The 18941-nt window shown below is 47.3% G+C and overlaps 1 protein-coding gene across 1 annotated transcript in view; it reads right to left on the bottom strand.

Annotated features, from left to right (window-relative positions):
• The window catches only part of LOC114634017, a 50390-nt gene continuing 31449 nt past the window's right edge, over nucleotides 1-18941 (bottom strand). The window contains exons 6-11 of the mRNA XM_028782641.1: nucleotides 10249-10332; nucleotides 9086-9192; nucleotides 5281-5341; nucleotides 4393-4580; nucleotides 796-910; nucleotides 1-399 (exon numbers count right to left, since the gene is read on the bottom strand). Of these exons, the coding sequence (XP_028638474.1) occupies nucleotides 349-399; nucleotides 796-910; nucleotides 4393-4580; nucleotides 5281-5341; nucleotides 9086-9192; nucleotides 10249-10332 (606 nt within the window). The 3' untranslated portion in view covers nucleotides 1-348. The remainder of the gene's footprint in view (nucleotides 400-795; nucleotides 911-4392; nucleotides 4581-5280; nucleotides 5342-9085; nucleotides 9193-10248; nucleotides 10333-18941) is intronic.

Raw genomic sequence — 18941 nt, 5'->3', positions numbered from 1 at the left:
TTTTAAAGAAAGAAAACAAGCTTATTTTATTTAAGACCCTGCAAAGAGAGCACCAGGCAGGAGGACCATGAGTCAGAAGAAGTAAATGACCACGGGCTGAAGCCTCATGGTTGAGTGTGCTCCACCTGCTGCTGCTGTCTGTCTGACCATCTCCGTCATCAGAATTCACGGTTCAGGCTCTGCATGATGGTGTCACTTTTATAAAGAAAGAAGTGCCAGGCATCTCATGTCAGGGACCACCATCTTTACCAGATACCAACTTCACTGCTTATCATAATGCAGAACCAAAAAAAAAGAAAGCTGTCATTTCCTGTTTGGATTTTTATCTAATGACTATAAAAAAAAATTTTATTCTTCATCCACATAGTTCACCCAGTATCGACTTGCTGTCTTGGCCTCCTACAGTGAAAGAAAGAAAAAAAAATAACAGATATTTACACAAACTCTTTCGTTGTTCTCAACAATATACTCTGAGGGTTGCACTGTGTGCTAACTTTGCTAATACACACTCACCCAGAGTTATTGGCTCCAACTCACCCAGGGAGTTGAAAGCCATTAGAGAGCTATTCATTCCTCTCTGGTGCCTATCATTAGCTCAACATCTCCCATACTTCATCTCTTGGTTGCTGGCCCATCTAATCTGTAGCCCGGAAATCCTCAGAAATCTCACACTTGCTGGCATCCTGCTCTGCCCACCTCCCGGTCCTCCACCATCTCCTGCTCTCATCTGTCCTTTGATCTCAGGGAGAGCTACAGTCTCCACCCAGCACAGGCAGAGAGAAAACAGGAACCTACCACCACAGGATGGGTCCGGATCATGTGTGCAAGGGTCAGAGGTGCTGTAAGCCTGGGGCCTGGGGTCACCCCGGCAGGAGCAAGTGTACCCCTCTTATGTTCTGAAAGCTTGCTCCTAAAGCAAAGAGAGGAGAAATTCTCTTATAGATGACATTCAGACTGGTTTTTTTTTGTACACAAACTCAAAATCCTGTTAACAACCAGTGCAGACATCTTTCCTGAAAAATAAAGGGTTTTTCCCCCATTTTATTCATCTTTATAACATTAACTTTTTGGGATCACAGACTTGCTCAATGTAGTTAAAAAAAAAAACAATTTAATGTGTATGACTGCTTTGCCTGCATTATGTCTTTGAACCTCATGCATGCAGTGCCCATGGAAGCCAGAAGAGGGCACTGGATCCCCTGAAACTGGAGTAGTAAGCAGTTGTGAGCTGCCATGTGGGTGTAGGGAATTGAACCTGGGTCCTCTCTAAGAGTAGCCAGTGGATGCTCTTAACTGTGGAGCCATCTCTCCACCCCTGTCAATACCATAATTAAAAAATAATCAATAGAGTCCTCTCTCCAAGACAATAGTATCCACATTCAAATGTGGTATGCTTTAAGGAGGTTCTCATCTCCTCAAAGCTATGAGACTTAACCATCTCACTCCCAGAATGGTTCCTCTTTGACTGGGCTCTGAACATTGCTCTCCTGGTGTGTCTGCCACAGAGCAGATCAGCCATGGGCTCTCTAACTTCTTTTTAAATAACTTGAACCCACAAGGATATTTTAGTGCAAACTGGAATTGACCATGAACGAAATCACAATAACCCTAACCCTAACAAATTCAGTAAAGTTCGGCTTGGCATTCTGTACACAACAGCACCACCTTGGAGATGGTTTGAGAGACAAAGATGCTAAGACAGTGCCTGCTTCTAAACCCTTCTTCCAATCCTTATCAAAGGTCCTTATCAGAGAAATAGAAGCAAATGTCAAATAACAAGGGCATGTGTGTGCAAGTGTGAGTATAGATGTCTGTGTGTAAAAGAGTGTGTGCATGTGTGTATCTCTGTGTGTGCGCGTGTGAAGGCATATATCTATGTGTGTCTCTGTGTGTCCCCGCATGTGTTTCTGTGTGAGTTTCTGTATGTTTCTGCATGTGTTTGGGACTCTATGTATGTATGTGTATGTGTCTGTGTATGTCTGCATGTGTGTATCTGTATGTGCATGTGTGTGTGTGTGTGTAAATATCAGCTGTCCTGAAACTTGCATGAAAATCCAAAGAAATGAGAGATTTTCCCCTCAGTTATGTTGGCTTAAACTTGAAGTCACTTTGTGTAGGTGGCCCCTGGGGATCTCCTAGAGAAGTACCACAGGATGGTTCCTAACAAAGTCAGGCAGCTGAGTCCAATTACTCTGACCCTGCCTGTGCACAGCCATGGTGCTGCAAAGGAGCCCACAAGAATGGCATCTATGTCACTATGGAGACCAGAAATCATAGAGGCTCTAGAATAGACAGGAACACTGGTCCTCACCCATCAGCACCTGCACGGTGCCAGGGCCTTGGCAGCACTCGAGACTCTCCTGTGTTGCCTGAAATAATCTGACCAGAAAGTTGCGTTGATTTATGTTTTTAGATTTATTTTATGTATATGAATGTTTTCCCACCAGGTATGTGTGCCACGTGCATGCTTAGTGTCCTCAGAGGTCAAAAGAGGGCATCTGGTCCTCTAGAACTGGAGTTATGGATAATTTTGAGTGTTGGAAGTTGAATTTGGTTCATCTGCAAGAATGAGGGCTCTTAACCCCTGAGCTATCTCTCCAGCCCTGGCAAGCTGGCCCTTAAGGATAAGAAGGTGTGTGATAGCTTCATTCTTAGTCACAAGGCACTTTGCTGAAATGCCAGTTCTCCTCATTGCACTCATTCTAGAAAGGATTCCAGACAGAAAAACAGACGTTTATTACTAAAGTAACACAGGACTGGAGGGAGTGCTCTACTGGAAGGCTTTACCAAGCCTCACTAAGCTGGAGTGCAGCCAAAGTGTCGGTCCACAAACCACCCTGCAGGTTATCAGAGGGCATTGGGGGTCAGGCTGAAGCTGGACAGGAAGTGTCTGCTCAGAGAGCACTCGCAATGAATGACCCTATACCTGAGGGTCCCTGTGATTTGCTGTCTTACACAAGTGTCCACACCTAGGGAGGATCCAACAGGACAAGCAGAGAGTTGGGTCTAGCCTGGTATGACCAGTGAGGACTAATAGCCTGCAGCCCTCCGCTTCTCCCATATGAGATTACTGGTCAGGAGGGTGAGGAACTAGGTATGGACTAGATACCAGTGGCAACTGATACATAAATGGGCAGGACATTAAAAGGGCGGGTGTCACAGACAAATGTGATGGAGGACATCTTGTTCACATCACTGAACTGAGTCCTCCAACAGCCCAAGGTGCAGGTGTCATCATGTATACGGTATATAAGGTGATGAAACACACTGAGCTTCTTTGAGATTGAAAAAGGAAGCAGAGTTAAGTCCACCTGTGTCAACATGCAACACCAACCATGCCTCACAGTGGGGACCAGAGTGGAGGTGTAGAGAAGAGAAACTGCAGGCGTGGGGTATATAGCTCAGTTGGTATAGCATTTGCCTGATAATGAAAAGATCCTAGATTCAACCCCAGCACTGTAATAATTAAAATTAATCAATCAATTAATCAATAGTTGATTAATAATTAGTTTTTTTTCCCAAGATGGGGTTTCTCTGTGTCACTCTGACTGTCCTGGAACTCACTCTCAAGACCGGGCTGGCCTAGATAAAACTGAAAGAATCTCATTGGGTGTCTCTCATAAGGTGGGAGTAGCAGGCAGGAGATAGCAGGTCACACTTTAACTCAGAGATGAAAGCCTGTTGTGGAGTTTGGAGGCAGCAGAGATAGGCACCTGCCCAACCCAGGGCCCCTGGGAAGGACAGTGGAGAAAGTGTTCTGAGGCTGGCAGAGGCCCAAAGTGGGAGGGAACCTGGGGGTGAAATCCGAATTACCCACTTCTCACTTCTCCCCTACCTCAAATTCTTCTATCTCCCATGGTAAAGTTCTGTTGGTAGTTCTGTTGTTTACTTGTTAGCTTTTACAAGCTTCTTATTTCTGACTTATTTTTTACATTTATTTAGTTCTTGTGTATGTGCTCTGCCTACATGTATGTGCATATGTGTATGCATGCCTGCATGGGTGCATGTGTACATATGTATGTGCATGTGTGTGTGTGCATGTGCATGTATATGTGTGTGTGCATGTGTATGTGTGTGCTTGTATGTACATGCCTGTGTGTACGCATGCCAGCATGTGTGTCCATGTGTATGTATACATGTATGTCCATGCATACTTATGTGTGCGTGTGTAAGTGTGTTTATGTGTAGACACATATGTGTGAACATACTTCTGTGTGTGTGTACACATTCCTGTGTGTACAAGGACATGTGGAAGTCAAAGGGTGATTGTGGGAGTTGGTTCCCTTCTCCTACCATGTGGGTCCCACAGATCTCAGATCATCAGACCTGCAATAAGCCCTTCTACCCACTGAGCCATCTCCCTGGGCCTATTCTCATTGCTTGGTGACTCACGTGCCACACAGGTGTCTTCCTGTCTTCAGGTGAGGACTTCTCTGTGGACTTCTTGGGCTCTGGCACTTCAGAAATTGGAGGGCAGGTCCTGCTCGAGGCTGCTGGCCAGGGGCTGGGGAGTTCTCCTCCCCTGGTTCTCTTGGTGGAAGATCTGCCAGTGTATGTCCCCTTGGGATCATGTAATCCAGCTTGGGAAGGAAAAAACACTTAGATTTTGTCGTCATCATTGAGAACATGAGAAATGGATTTTAGATCAGAACTGGGGTGGTAAGCAATGATCTATATATTCATATTTGAAACGTTTCACTAATATGTGCCACTATAAAAAAAAACTATACCACATCACCAACAGCTACCAGTCGGGTCTGCCTTCATGCTTGCAACATGAGTCCATCCTTTCTCTATAACCAGTCCTATTGACCCAGTGTAGTGTGGGAAAGAGCAGAAGACCAGGGGAAGGAAGGTGGGGTGGTTTGGGCGCTGTACTGTTTTTAAGGTGGTCTTGATAATTTCCTCCTGAGACAGAGTCCCAGGGTAGCCCAGGCTGGTCTCACATTCACTGTGTAGCTAAGGATCACTCTGAACTCTCAGTTTTCCTGCGTCTACCTCTCCAAGTGCTAAGATTACAGGTACGTGCCACCGTGCCCTGTTCACACGATGCTGGGGTTTAGGCCCAAGGTTTCTTGCATGCGAGGCAAGCACATCTTTAACTCAGCTGTACCTCTACCCCTAAATCCTGACTTGAGTAACAAGCCCAGGAAAATGGAACTGGATCTTGTAGCCAGGAGACAGTATATATCCCATCCCTGCTCCCTCTGTACCTCCCAATCCTATATCCACGCAGGACGGATGCGGTTGGTGCTACCCCTGGGCCCACAGGCCACTTACCAGGCTTCTAGCCCTATACTCAGCATCCATGTCTGCAAAGTGGCCATCTCTCTCCAGCAGTCTGGCCGGGTGGTACCAAACAGAGAAAAGCAAACACAGAGGAAGCTGTCAGGCTCGGCACCCCTTGAGTACACAGAGGCTGCAGTCACATGTCCTCAGGCTGGACGCCCTTGGCTGGGTCATCCTGCAGGAGGCCACACTGACAGGACAGCTCTCATACAGCACACAGTTATGCTGTACAAATGGCATGGGTTTCAGAGGACATTTTTACCATGTATTAACAATAAAGTTTGTCACAAACATGGGCCTGTTCTGGAAGAGCCTGCAGCTGAAGCACACACTACGGTGGAGGGAAGGCTCCTAGAACAGGCTTATGGGATAGTACCCTCTGACATGATTGACTGTATTTTTTTTTTAATGGATCCTACTAGCTTCTCTGAGCCAGTTTCAGCTCTGCGGTGAGGGATGAGGGCTGTCTGCCATTACGAAGATACTCTGTTATAAAGTGCACCTTACACACTGTTCATCACGAAGGAAAGGTGCACTGGGCACTCAGGGTCCCTTACCTGTGCTGAGCACAGACAAATGGGATACTGTGTGTCTGTGTGTATATATGTATGCACGAGTATGTGTGCACGGATGAGTGTTTGTACATGTGTGTATGTGTGTGCAATCATGTGTACACACTTGTGTGTATGTACACATGTGTGCACATATACGCATGGTAGGGAACTTCCTTAACATCTTTGACTAGCTCCAGAACCAGGTTCTTGAATAAACCTTGGCTCTGTCCCAGGTTAACATACTTCATTGTGTCGCCTCAGGGACATCCCTCCATTAACAGTCCTCCTGGGAACTCTCATGCGTTCTCAGACCAGCTCTGGAAAAATACAAAGTTGTCAAATTGGGACTATTTTTCTGTCTGTTTGTTTTTATGAGACAAGGTCTCATTACATAGCCCCCGCTGGCCTAGTACTATGTAGACCAAGCTAGCCTCAAACTCACAGAGATCTGCCTGCTTCTGCCTCTGTGTCACCCTGCCAGACCCTGGGGCTGTTTCTGAGGTCCTAGGCTGGAGAACCAATAAATAGCCACACTGTGTTACTTGGCTGAAGAGTGTGGCCATAAACCAGGCCTGTGGATACTTTCTGTTGCCTCCTGTGCTGCTCCTGGTGTCCCCAGAACACCTGAGGCAAAGAAGTGGGCCACCCATGCCCAAGGGGCTCAGCTGAGCTCACAACACAGCTGGAGGTCTCAGAGCTAATCTGTGGGGTCACCAGGGAGCAAAGGCAAGCAGTCTGGACTGGATTCTGCTGAGCTAGGACAGGACAGGTGACATTTGTCCTTGTACACAGGGAACAACAAACACCTAGGTAGAAGCAAACAGTCTTTAATCAGTTGGGAACAGCTGTTTGACAAACTGCTTTCCTCAGAGAAGACCCGCCTCTGGGAGGGTGCTCGCTAATTAGGACCCTGGGTGGCTCCTTTGAGGGAACTCCAGCTGGAGAATGTAACTGTCAGAGTTCCAGGGTTACTTGCTGTGTGCACCAAGGGTGGGTGGGAGAGGACTGTCACACAGGGCCTCCTAGAGACTGAAGCTGGCCTCAGAGGGCAGCCATTTCCCATTTCCGGGAGAGTAGGAGGGCAGGAGCAAGGCACAAATGAGAGCAGGAGTTGCAGAAAGCAGCCTCCTTGATGCAGTCACAGAGACAAAGCCAACTCTCCAAGTCAGCTCTGACTGGAGCAGACCACAGCTTCCTTTTCCCTCAGTGGGGTACCAGAAGTCACTTCCATTCTCAAGAATCCCCCATCTTTACATAACCTCTGTGCTCAGTGTAAGAAAATACAAACCATAGGGCCAACTTCAGAAAAAAAGTGAAGAAAACGGAGGATTTTTGAAGATGCACCCTTTCCATCCTTTTAACCAAAAACCTGAAGCTTTTCTTACTTTACTGAAGTAATTTACAGTTCCCAGGTCATGTAAGTTAAATACCGCAAAGGGCTGTACATAGTTCCATGCCCTTGAAGGGGTCTTTTACCTGCTGGGCTGTGAGCATGAAGTTATTAGGCCTTCAAGTGTCCCTGTCTTTGGCCTCAGGTCCCTTGTACGTGGGAAATGGGGGTCTGCAGATTGGCTTTATGGTCTGGACCTATTGTGTTCCCAAGACTATGTCGATTGGCTTAATCCATACAACGAGAATATTTTGATGTCACTGAAAGAGGTTCTGAGGGAAATGTCGGCAATGGGCAGGGACCCAATCCTGAGCATTGCTGGACCCGGGGCTCACACCAAGGGGGCCTTAGAGGTGGGCCTGGTAGCACTCCCAGACCAGACAGCAGCAGTTGCTATTTCCCTCATTCCAGCTGATTAAAGGACACCAAGAGAACAACTTACTCCTTAAATTGCAACAACAAAGGCTTGCCTTCTCTGTTCAATCAGAACAACACGGCTGCCTGATTCAAATGCTAATAGTGGGGCCAGAATTGGTCCCTAAATGAGGGAAACACTCCCCTCGGACACCACCCACCGCCCCACAAATGACCAGCTAGTGGCTTCTTTGCCACCAGAATCTGTTAAGCTTCTCCCAGGTTTATGCTCTGTTAAATGTTTCATGGGAAACACCCGAGTGGAGGGAGAACAGATTTCCCAGAAGGGTCGGGGGAGGGGAGGAAAAGAACTTGGTCTCCTTTAGGACCGACCTCCTCCGGTGCTGCAAATACAAGACATTTTAACAGGTTGGATGATGCTTTTGGATGCTTCAAGGAGAAAGACCACAGCCTCAGTTTATCACAGACTCTGATGGCCTCTCCTCTGTGGACTCTGAATGAGGGACTTGGTTTCTCAGTAATCTGGAAGCCAGCTTCCTATCTGTCATGGACACTGGTATACACAGCCTGCAGCACTTGCCCTAACTCCTTGTTTTCTTGAGCTCACAGGGTAGGCCAGTCAGACAGCCCAAGTTCAACTCTCAGGTGGCAACTCAGGCTAGGTCCTAGACCTTACACTGGGATTCACTGCATCCTTGGTCAGGTTGAGGACAGTGAGGGTAGTGCCCGAATCTCCACGCTGTTACAGAAAAGTGCATGCAGCGTGCAGAGGCTGCCTCTGACTACAGTACAGCGTGTTTGCTGGTAAATATTTGCCGTACCTCTGCCTTGTCTATTACTGACAAACTATGTGCACTTTGACCTCACACACTTTCACTCCGCTTAGCAGTTTGGTTTCCAGGGAACAGTGCCCAGAGGCCCTGCTGGTGCACAGGTAAGTTTGCGTCTATCCTAGTAGCAAGTGCTCATGCTAGATTGAGTACTGCATTCAAGTTCACACCCACCAAGGAGCTTCCGTGATCCCCACCCTGGGTAGAGGATGAGCCCCTGGCCTCACCTCTGCCTTTTCCTTCCCGAATTCCTTCACAGCCTCACAGAGTGCCTGAGCCTTTGGTTCTATCTTTTACTACAGTAGGTTCTCCCTGGTGATTGGATCATACGTTCGATCTTCCTTTTATAAGAGGCTGTTTAGTAATGACAATCCCTTGGTGTCTATGTGAAAAAACCAGTTAAGGTGACCATAAAGGAGTCATAGAAGCACTCGCTAAAGTCCTGACCTATGTAGGCCTACCTTAGTCAGGCTTGGTATGGGTGGGGGGTGGGAGGGTTAGGAAGGAAGCAAAGAAGAAAGAAGAGAGGAAGAGAGAGGAAGTGAGGGGGAACCTAAGTACAGTGATTCACATCATAATCCAGTGGGATTTTGAGTTTGGGCTGCAGAGTGAACCCCAAGATCCTGTCATAGGGGAGGAGAACTTACCTTCTGGAGAATTCCATGTTAGCAAGGGAGGTGAAATACATCTGATACAACCGGTTAAGATACATCTTGCTTTGGGAATCCGTCTTTGCCTTACACATAATCTTGTTCTGTAAGATGCATTTCGCCACTATGAGCACATCTTTTATGCTCACAACCCACCTAGCAGCTAGCATTTGAATTTGTCAAGCATGGGGACACAGACCCCTTTGTGAGACCCTAGTACAGAGTGGCAAGCAAGCCACATGTGGTAGCTGTCCCCCTGTCCTGTTTTTCATGATGGTTAAGTGTTAACACGTACTCTATCTTTGGTTTATAGTGCCTGTGGTGTGTGGGCATTTCACCCTCGCCTTCCTCCTCAGCCTCACATTCCTGGAGGTGTGATGTCAGTACTTAAGCTATTCTGCCTTCATCTCAAAAGACAGCACCAAGAGATGGACAACTGGGAGCTCAAGAGAGCCTGTACCACCCCGACACTGGAAAGAACAAATGTCATTATTTTTTATAACTGCTAAAGGTAGTAGCTAGTGCGTTGTTTAGGATAATATTTTAAAAGCCTAAACACACTGTTATGAACTACACCACTCTTTAAAAAGTGAGAAAAATATTAATATTTATCTAAATATTTACTTTTTTCCCCCAGTGGTAGAGTATCAAACCCAGGACTTCAAGCATGTTAAAGTTCTATCTAGTCAAACACTGGGCTATATCCCCACACCAGAAATTGCTTTAAAAACAACAAAAGCAAAAATTATATACAACTAAATTCAAAACGATAGACTAGTAGGTAGGAGGATGGTCTAAAAATAAGAAAATAGACCTTGAAATTCTGAGACTGTGAGGCTGGAGGGGAAGGAGGGATGGAGGAAGTATCTGAGCTGGGGGAGCATGGGGGAGCGTGCTAGTCCCTAAGCCTGAGATAGACCACACACACACACACACACACACATACACACACACGTATATATACATATATACACATATATGTATATGTATATATGTATATATACGTGTGTGTGTATGTGTGTGTATGTGTGTGTGTATGTATGTATCTAAATAGGCATTCCTCACTGAGACTTTTTGACCCTTTGCTGGGGTTAAAGTTGTTCTCAAGGCCCAACAGCTGAGAGATCACCCAAAGATGAGGTGGAGTCCCACAAATTCACCTCCTCGGGTCCTCGATGCAGCCTCCAGGCAGCTTCTCGCTGTTGGCACCTTTTTCTCCATTCCGTGAGCCGAGCGAGAAGACTCTTGGATGAAAACAGGAGAAGTCTTCTTACAAAGGTCCTCCGATGGGCCCTTTGCATCAAGCCTGGCAGTCATGTCCTGGCCCCTTCACCTCTGTCACCCATGACAGCCCTACCCTCAATGCAGGACTCCAGGCTGTGTCCACCCATCTCACTCAGAGAAGTGAGATGGCTAGACCCCACCTCAGGCTGGAGTACATCAGTCAGAACATCAGAGAGAAAGTGGGACATAATGAGTGGAAGAGGGGAGAGATCACATGGGCTCTGCGTGTCATACTAAGATACACATAAGCACTTCCCGCAGGGGCTGGGAGGGATGTCGAAGAAAAACTTAAAGCAACATAACTAAATGAGAAAACAAGACACAAGGTCAACAAGCCATTTAGGAGCAAATAGATCTTCTGTAGAAACCCAAAGAAGCACACAGAACAAATCAAAGATCTAACAACCACAGCTAACCCTGTTCATAGATTGCATCAACTTAGTAAAACTGATTTATAGGTAAACACAATTCATACCAAGAGTCCGACCAAGAGCTGAAGAGATGAACCTAGTTCAATACTGGAGCCCATATGCAAAGCTTGCATTTGGAGGTGCACATGGCAGTGGTGCACATCTGTAATCCTAGCATCCCTCGGGAAAACAGTGGGTGGAGTCAGGAAGACAGAAGCCAGGGGCCACACAGCCTGGAGCACATAGCACAGCAGCAGCAAGACGAGGGAGACCCAGCCACAAAAAGAACCAGCTCCTGCCAGTTGTCCTGTTACCTCCACTTGCACTCTGTGGCACGCGCGTGTGCACACACACATACACAGACAGTAAGTACATAAATAATTTTGTAAAGATTCCAGCCCAGTCTTTATAAACATAGACTAGCGTACTGTAATCTGTATGGAAAAGTAAAAACTGGAAAGAGGAGAAAAAAGCTAAAACAGAATAAAAAGGACAACAGGAAGGCTTAAGACACAGTGTCACTGATGAAGTCTGTATGACATTGGTAGCAGAGTCACACACATAAATCAGGGGAGGAAACAGATCATCCAGAATGCACCTGTGATTGCCGTACCCACGTGATAACAAGGGCACACCTTTCCTGCCAATTACACTTGAGCAAACTAGCAAAAGCACACACACCCATGGTTAAAACAAACAAACAAACAAACAAACAAGACCTCAGTAAAAAACTAGAAACCTGCCCAGATGTCCCCATCCCCACCAGCGTACCCCTCCTCCCGCCTAGAGTCAGTCTACAGCTCCTGCCTCCCCGCCACAGAACTACAACCCCTTAAGCCATGAGCCGAAATAAACCTCCATTTAGTTTCTTCAGCCAGGGTTGTTTTGTTTTTTGTTTTTTGTTTTTTCTCCCCACACAGGGGAGTATCAGCAAGAGTGAAGAGAAGCCCAGGCTTTGGCTTGCAGATCAATCCCTTTATTTATCCCATATTTAATTCTCGGGACACTCCATCCCTTGGCCTTCTTTATCATAGGAAGAGCCAGAGAATGAGGGTCTCGGGGCCTCCTGATGCAGCATAACCCGTCAGAGACAGATTTACTTCACAGGTTCTTGAGGTTAGCAGTTCTCAGAAGCAAGTGTTGTTGTGTTGTTGTTTGCTCTCTCCCTCCTCCCCCTCCCTCCCTCTTTCCCCTCACCCTTTTTCCCTCCCTTTCTCTCCCTCCTCCCTCTTTCCCTCCTCTCCTCCCTCTTCTCTCTCCCTCTTCTCTCTCCCTCCCTCATCCCTCCTCTCCCCTCTCTATCTTCCCTCCATCCTTCCCTCTCTCTGTCTCACTTCTCCTCTCTCCTCCCTCTTCCTCCTCCTTCCTCTCTTCTGTCTCTCTGTCTCTTTCTCTGTCTCTCTCCCGAGACATCTCATGGTAAACTTTCAAAAAGTGACACAATCAAAATTCCTGGAATTCTTTTATAAACAGAAAAATACTGCAAACAGAGTGGAAGGAAGAGCTATCAACCAGAGACTAAAACTCAGCTATGAAATTACGAGGAGAAACTGCATGGTCACACAGTTCAGTCCACTTGGTTACCAGCCCTCCTCCTGAGTTCAAAGAGGCCAAATACAGAGAAAATGCATGGGAAACATACAGGAAGAAAGCAAGGCCAGTGGTCTCTTCAAAGTTTAAACGCTGATTGGAGAGCATTCTCTGCACACTCCCGTACATTCTCAGTGTGTGATTGTCCCTAGGAACCTCCAGTCAAGCATTCCCACTTGCTCAGCCCAGGGCTTCTGCGATGTGAACAGCCATTCAGAGCTGTGTTAAACACTGAGGACACAGACCTTGGGGACGGAAATGCATCCTTCCTTGTAAAGTTGGCTGGCAGTTGCTCTCAGCATAATACCTGGGACACCCGGTGAAGAGGAAAAGGAAGTGGTCAAAGTCATGCTTTTTTGCAAACTTCAAAGGTCGCCCCTCCCCCCTCTTTACATTTTACTGTCTGGGGAGCTAACTTGTCTGCAGCTGTCTTCAGAGACTGTGTCCCTGTGTCAAACCTGCCTCCTCCTGGGCCCATAAACTACAGCAGGGAGGTGGGTACAGGTGTGGAAGGGGAGGAAAGAAGTGTCCTAGTGAAGTCCCTAACTCCTCCAGGAGTTGCTGAAAGCTGGGGAGGGGGTGGGGGCAGGCCTAGAGAGGTACCATGCACACACCACAAACCGAAAACCTATGTGCTGGGTTCAACCCTGTGCTACACCTGGAATGAGATAAAGATCCCGTCCCACCACACTCCACCCCAGCACAGCAGGCCCTGTGTGTGCCTCCCAGTAGAAACCCCTTGCGTGCAAACCTCTGAGCCAAAGACCACTAGAGGCAGGAGGAGCCGCCAGAGATCTCAGATGCTTCTCAGTTCAGGTTCTGAGATGTGATGGGAGCCAGCAAGCACAGGTGCTGGGTTTCCATTTCTCACCAAGAGAAATGAGCTGAAAGTAATGGGACATGGGACACACCCCTAATCCTAGCACTTGGGAGGCTCAAAGAAAGAATGTGAGCCCCAAGCCAGCCTGGGCTACACATAGTAAGCCGTCATCTCTAGACACACACACACAGACACACACACACACACACACACACAGAGAGAGAGAGAGAGAGAGAGAGAGAGAGAAAGATAGAGAGACAGAGAGAGACAGAGAGAAAGAGACGACACAGAGAGACAGACATAGAGAGAGACAGACATAGAGAGAGACAGACACACAGAGACAGAGAGAGACACAAAGAGATTTTAAAAATCAAATATGTATATTTGCCAAGATCACAGGCTTATGTGCTACTCACACAAAACACTTCGCTTTTTTTTTCAGTAGAGAGAGACTGATAACTATGGACTAACCATGAGCTGATAAGAAATGTGGATGAATTCTTGATTGTTATACCAATGTCTTGTACCAGTGTCATTTGTACCAATGTCTTGAGGCAGAAGACGGAAAAAGAGAAAACTGATTGACTTACAGCAATCTTAATGGGTTCACATAAAAGGTTACTGGGCAGATTAAAAACTAAACATGTTTACATTTTGTATACATTATTTATTATTATTATTATTATTATTTAGGTTTTTTTCAAGACAGGTTTTCTCTGTCTGTAGCCCTGGCTGTCTTGGAACTTGCTCTGCAGACCAGGCTGGCCTTGAATATTCACAGAGATCCACCTGCCTCTGCCTCTCAAATGCCACATACTACCAACACCCAACAATTTTTTATTCTTTTGAGAATTTCACATTAATACAGTGTGTTCACCCCACCCTCTATCTTTTCTCTCCAGCTCCATTGCCTGATGGCTTCTTATTCTGTAATTATTATTCTCTCTCTCTCTCTCTCTCTCTCTCTCTCTCTCACACACACACACACACACACACACACACACCACCTGAGTGTGTTCCGCTCTGCTTGTGATAAACACACTTCTGTTATGTGGGTGCTGAGGAGCCCAGCTCTGTTCCATGCTTTACCCCACAGCAAGTGCTTTACTCTGTGAGCTACTGCCCAGGTCCTTCACTGGCTCTGTCATTTCCTCAGACATGTGACATTTTTCTTAATGAAAAAAGTCAGTCTGTTGAGCATTTCACCAAGGCCCTGATTCTTCTTACACAGACAGACCACAGGGTCAGAACAAACATATTTTGGATCATCTGAATCCCAAACACTCCCACATCCCCAACCCCTCCAACAACTCCTAGCCTCCCCAGCCGTGCTCTGTAGACCAGGCTGGCCTCAAACCAGAGATCCTCCTGCCTCAGGCTCCTGAATGCTGGGACTAAAGATGTGCACTACCACACCCAGAAGATCATCTGAATTCCTAGGTCTGTGATTTCTAACTGCAGGGAATCACCAGGCCACTTTCCCTTGGGGACAAGGCACGGTTCAGCTAAGACTGAGGACACGCCCACTTGACACTGAAACTGTGGCCACAGCTTATTCATCGTATCTACATGGCTTAAGCAAGAAGACATCATTATCTGCCTGGAGCGGAGTGTGACGCCGTCGCTTCAACTGAGAAGTTTGCACTTTCTGTCACTTGGAGGCAATCGGCCATTGGAAGAACTCTGTGCATTTTACAATAGCTTGAAGCTCACTGGAAGTGAGTGGCGAGTCCCATACTTTTGTGGAAATTAAGGGAAAAGTTATCAGCCTCTATTTACTCAGAAGCAGAGACACTAAAAAAAGGAAAGAAACTCCAACAAGCAGCTTATTTGAGGTTCCTCCTGGTTTTATTGACCATCTCTTTGTCACTAAATACAAACATAACAAACACCGTTTCCTGAGATCAGATGGAGCATGATCGCCGTCGTGTCTGAGAGCAGAATACCAGAAGTCCCTAGAAGCCATAGTCCCATTTGGCTTCTGTCTTTTCGGGTCATTAGTGCCATTTGTAAGATGAAGGACTACAGCACATCTCAGAGCCCTGGGATCCAACAGGGACCAGCGTGGAGTTGCACAGTATCACAGACCTACAGGGTCTGAGTCCAGGCATTTTGTCTGCCACAATTAGGTGACTGCCTATAAAAGCCAACTGCAGCTGGGAGGAAGGGAGAACCAACAGCTGGTTCCAACTCTGGTTAAGTGCCAGCAGATCTTAAAGGGACCACTGCCACATCTTCACAAAGCCGGTTCCTATCCTGTGGCACAGAACTTACAGAACAAATCTTTTTTTTTTTTTTTTTTTTGCTTTTGGAGACAGGGTTTCTCTGTGTAGCCCTGGCTGTCCTGGAACTCACTCTGTAGACCAGGCTGGCCTCGAACTCAGAAATCCACCTGCCTCTGCCTCCCAAGTGCTGGGATTAAAGGCGTGTGCCACCACTGCCCGGCTACAGAACAAATCTTGACAGCCCCCACAGGTTCTGTTGAGTTTCCAGGTTTAGAAAGAAGACATGCTTCCAAACAGACTGTTTGTTCATGATAAATGCTGGATGGACTTGAGGGCAGAGGAGGCTGCAAGCTGACTTTTGTTTCTATGAGTTTGGGGTGTTGAGTGGTGGTGGGGGAGAAAATATTCAGAAGCATGAATAGAACTCTCTTTTTCTTTAAATGGTCCTAAGGACTGAGCCCAGGACTCCACACATTCTAGGTAAGTATTCAGTTGCATCCACGGGGCCCTAAGCCTTCTCACTTAAATGACCTGACTGACCAGCTGGGCTGCTAGGCTTGCATCCTTGAAACAGAATCTCTGAGCCCAACTGAGCCAGGGTGGGAAGCTGAAATGCCAAGCCATGGCTTTATTTATTTATTTTTTTGACTCAGTAAGGCCCTCAGAGACCCTCCGACCAGCGACCAGAGCTCTCTGCTCTGTTTACATAGGAAGGAATGGTCAAGTGATCAATGTCATAGGTAGCCCTCCTTTAAAGATGCGACATAAGTACAGAAGCAGCTATGGCATTATCTGAAAACTGGATTTACTTTAACTTGTCCTGCAAGATGTTTGTCTTGACTTTGCTTTCACTTTTCATTCCCCATCCCAGCAAGAGGCAGTTGTAAATGCCGCCACGTGGTGTCCTTTTAAGTCAAAATAAGGTGCAGAACTGCTAAAGGAAGTACTCTGTGTGCACATTCTACAACTCAGTGTGTTTATTAAACAGAGTAGCCCTGTGGAAGTTCAGACCCTCAAAGGACCACTTAGCTCCTGGGTCAGAGATAAGAAAACTGAAACCTGGAGGAATCGGGGTTTGCCCAAGGTCTGCAAGGCATAACCGGAAGAACAAGGGTGGAGGGATAAAGCAGCTGGGTTTTCCTTCCTTCCTTCCTTCCTTCCTTCCTTCCTTCCTTCCTTCCTTCCTCCCTCCCTCCCTTCCTCGAATTCCTCTACTTCACTGCCATAAATGCTATGAGCTTAACGGCTTATGAGCTGTGCTTGGCAGAAGTCCATTTTAAGTCACTGTTATACCAAAGGAAGAACCATCTCTAAATGAGGAACAGAAGTGTTAGGGCACAGGAGGCCACGCCAGGAGGCCACACCAGGAGGCCACGCCTGGAGACCACTCTGAGCTATTACTTGCTCATCAATGCAACTGAGAGGGACACTGTACACTTGACAAAGACATGCCCTTAGTCCCTTCTGAGCTCACCTGTCACTGACTGTGAGTCGAAGGGAGAAGCCAGCATGCCAGAGCCAAAGAAAGGTAAAGCCAATGGCCACGGCCTTGGGAACACGCTTCTCAATAACTATCCCTGAGATGCATATGGTGGTAGACCAGCATATCTGCCCTGGAGATATTTTTAATCTAAATCAGATGATAGGGGCTGAGGATGAAATGCTGTGTGGGTAAAAAGGAGAGCCTGCACAAGCAACAAGAGACAGAAAAGAACTCAGAAACAAACAAACAAACAGCAGCATACCAGCCTGGATACTGAGTGATGGGAACCTGGGTCAGGAGCATGGATGTCCCACATAAAGGAGTCCAGGCCAGGTGATAGTGGCACAGGCCTTTAATCTCACCACTCCAGAGGCTGAGGCAGGCGAGTCTCTGAGTTCAAGGCCAGCTTAGTCTACAGAGTGAGTTCCAGAGAAGCCAGGGATACAGGGCTACAGAGAGAAACCCTCTCTTCAAACAAACAAAACAAATGAACAAAGAAGCACAGCCAGGAGCCTCAGCCAGGCAGTGTATTTGGACACTGCTCTGGGCTACTCGGGGATGATGTAGTAAAAGACCCACAAGAAACCAAAGGGCATACACCAACACAGGGACCATAAGAACCTGGAGGGAAGACAGACCGTCCTTCCACTGTAGCCACTGGGAAGGCTTGCAGAAGGGCTAAGGTATGAACATGGCCAGAGGACATCTGCAGAGGTGGAGGAGGCAACGGCAGGCAGGAGGCAGAGGGCAGGGGACAGAAAACCCTCCCTGCACACTGAGCTTGTCTGTGTCCTTATGCACACATGCAGACATGGTATTCATGTGAAATTCATCTTATGCACGCATGCAGACACAGTATATATGTGAACAGAGAGGCATCGTCAAGGAACATTTCTTATAATCTCTCTGGTCTTTGTGGCGTATCAAATGCTGAATGCCAAACCCCTTTCTGCACACTGGAAACACAGTGGGAAAAGGAAAACTGAGGAAAACAGAATAAATTAGAAACTATGTTCAGAAGTGATAAGAGCTAAATAGGCCACTAAAGCTGCAGATGGACATTCGTCTCCCAGCACGGTAGGAGGAAGAGAAGGCACAAGCCTAAATCAAGCAAAGATCTGACTGACCCGAAGGAGTGGGCGGGGACATGTGGGATTCCCAGGCAAAGAACCTGCATGTGCCAAGGAGTGTGTCCGGCTGTGTGAGGAACAGCAAGGGGCCGAGGGGCTGGCCAAAGACCACAAGGGGCAGACAGCTAATAGGGATAGAGCATGAGGCATGAGGACTAGGAGGCGACACCCTTGAAGGCGCAGCCAGCAGCAAGCCATGCAGTGCTGGCACTCAAACGGCATGACTAAGGGACCTGACTTTCCACTGTAGCACTAGGCATGCTTAGCCGCTCTCAGTTTGTCTCCCACAAGGACGTCAGCTCATCCATCCCTAACAGAAGACATAAGCTGAGCAAGTGTGATAAACTGAGTCCTCTTCAGGCCTTCTCTCAGAACCAGGGGGGGCTCTGCAGGGCATACACACATGCTTATCACACATAGACACACACACACACACGCATACACATACCACACATACACAGTCACACACACACATACACACACCACACATACACACACACACAACCATATCACACTCTACCTCCCCTCCACTGCCTCAAGAGCTGGTCTTGGGCCACAGTGTGCTCTTCTGAGTGACCTGGAACCCCAGCTCTTCTCAAATAGAGAGTGGCTCAGGCTGTCTGTGAGAGGCAGGGAACAGAGGTTCTCCTGTCAGTACCTCTGCCCTGTGGAGTAAGGGAGGAAGACTGAACAGAGGGGCCTCTGCTGGCAAAATGGGAGCACCTTTAAGCTGAGAGTAAAACACGTTGCAGTGTTTACAAGCTAAGGCAAATGTCCAAAGAGGCCTTGGGCCTGGAGAACAGATGGTAGTAAAGGGTCAGGGATGGGGGGGAGGCAGGGATGGGGAGGGGAGAGAGGGATGGGGAGGTAGGGATGGGGAGGGGAGGCAGGGATGAGGAGGGGAGGCAGGG

This window comes from Grammomys surdaster, unplaced genomic scaffold (genome assembly GCF_004785775.1).
Source record: "Grammomys surdaster isolate TR1022 unplaced genomic scaffold, NIH_TR_1.0 810, whole genome shotgun sequence".
Classification (NCBI taxonomy): domain Eukaryota; kingdom Metazoa; phylum Chordata; class Mammalia; order Rodentia; family Muridae; genus Grammomys; species Grammomys surdaster.
The sequence above is the reverse complement of the archived record's forward strand: the minus strand, read 5'-3'. Positions and strand labels throughout refer to the sequence as shown.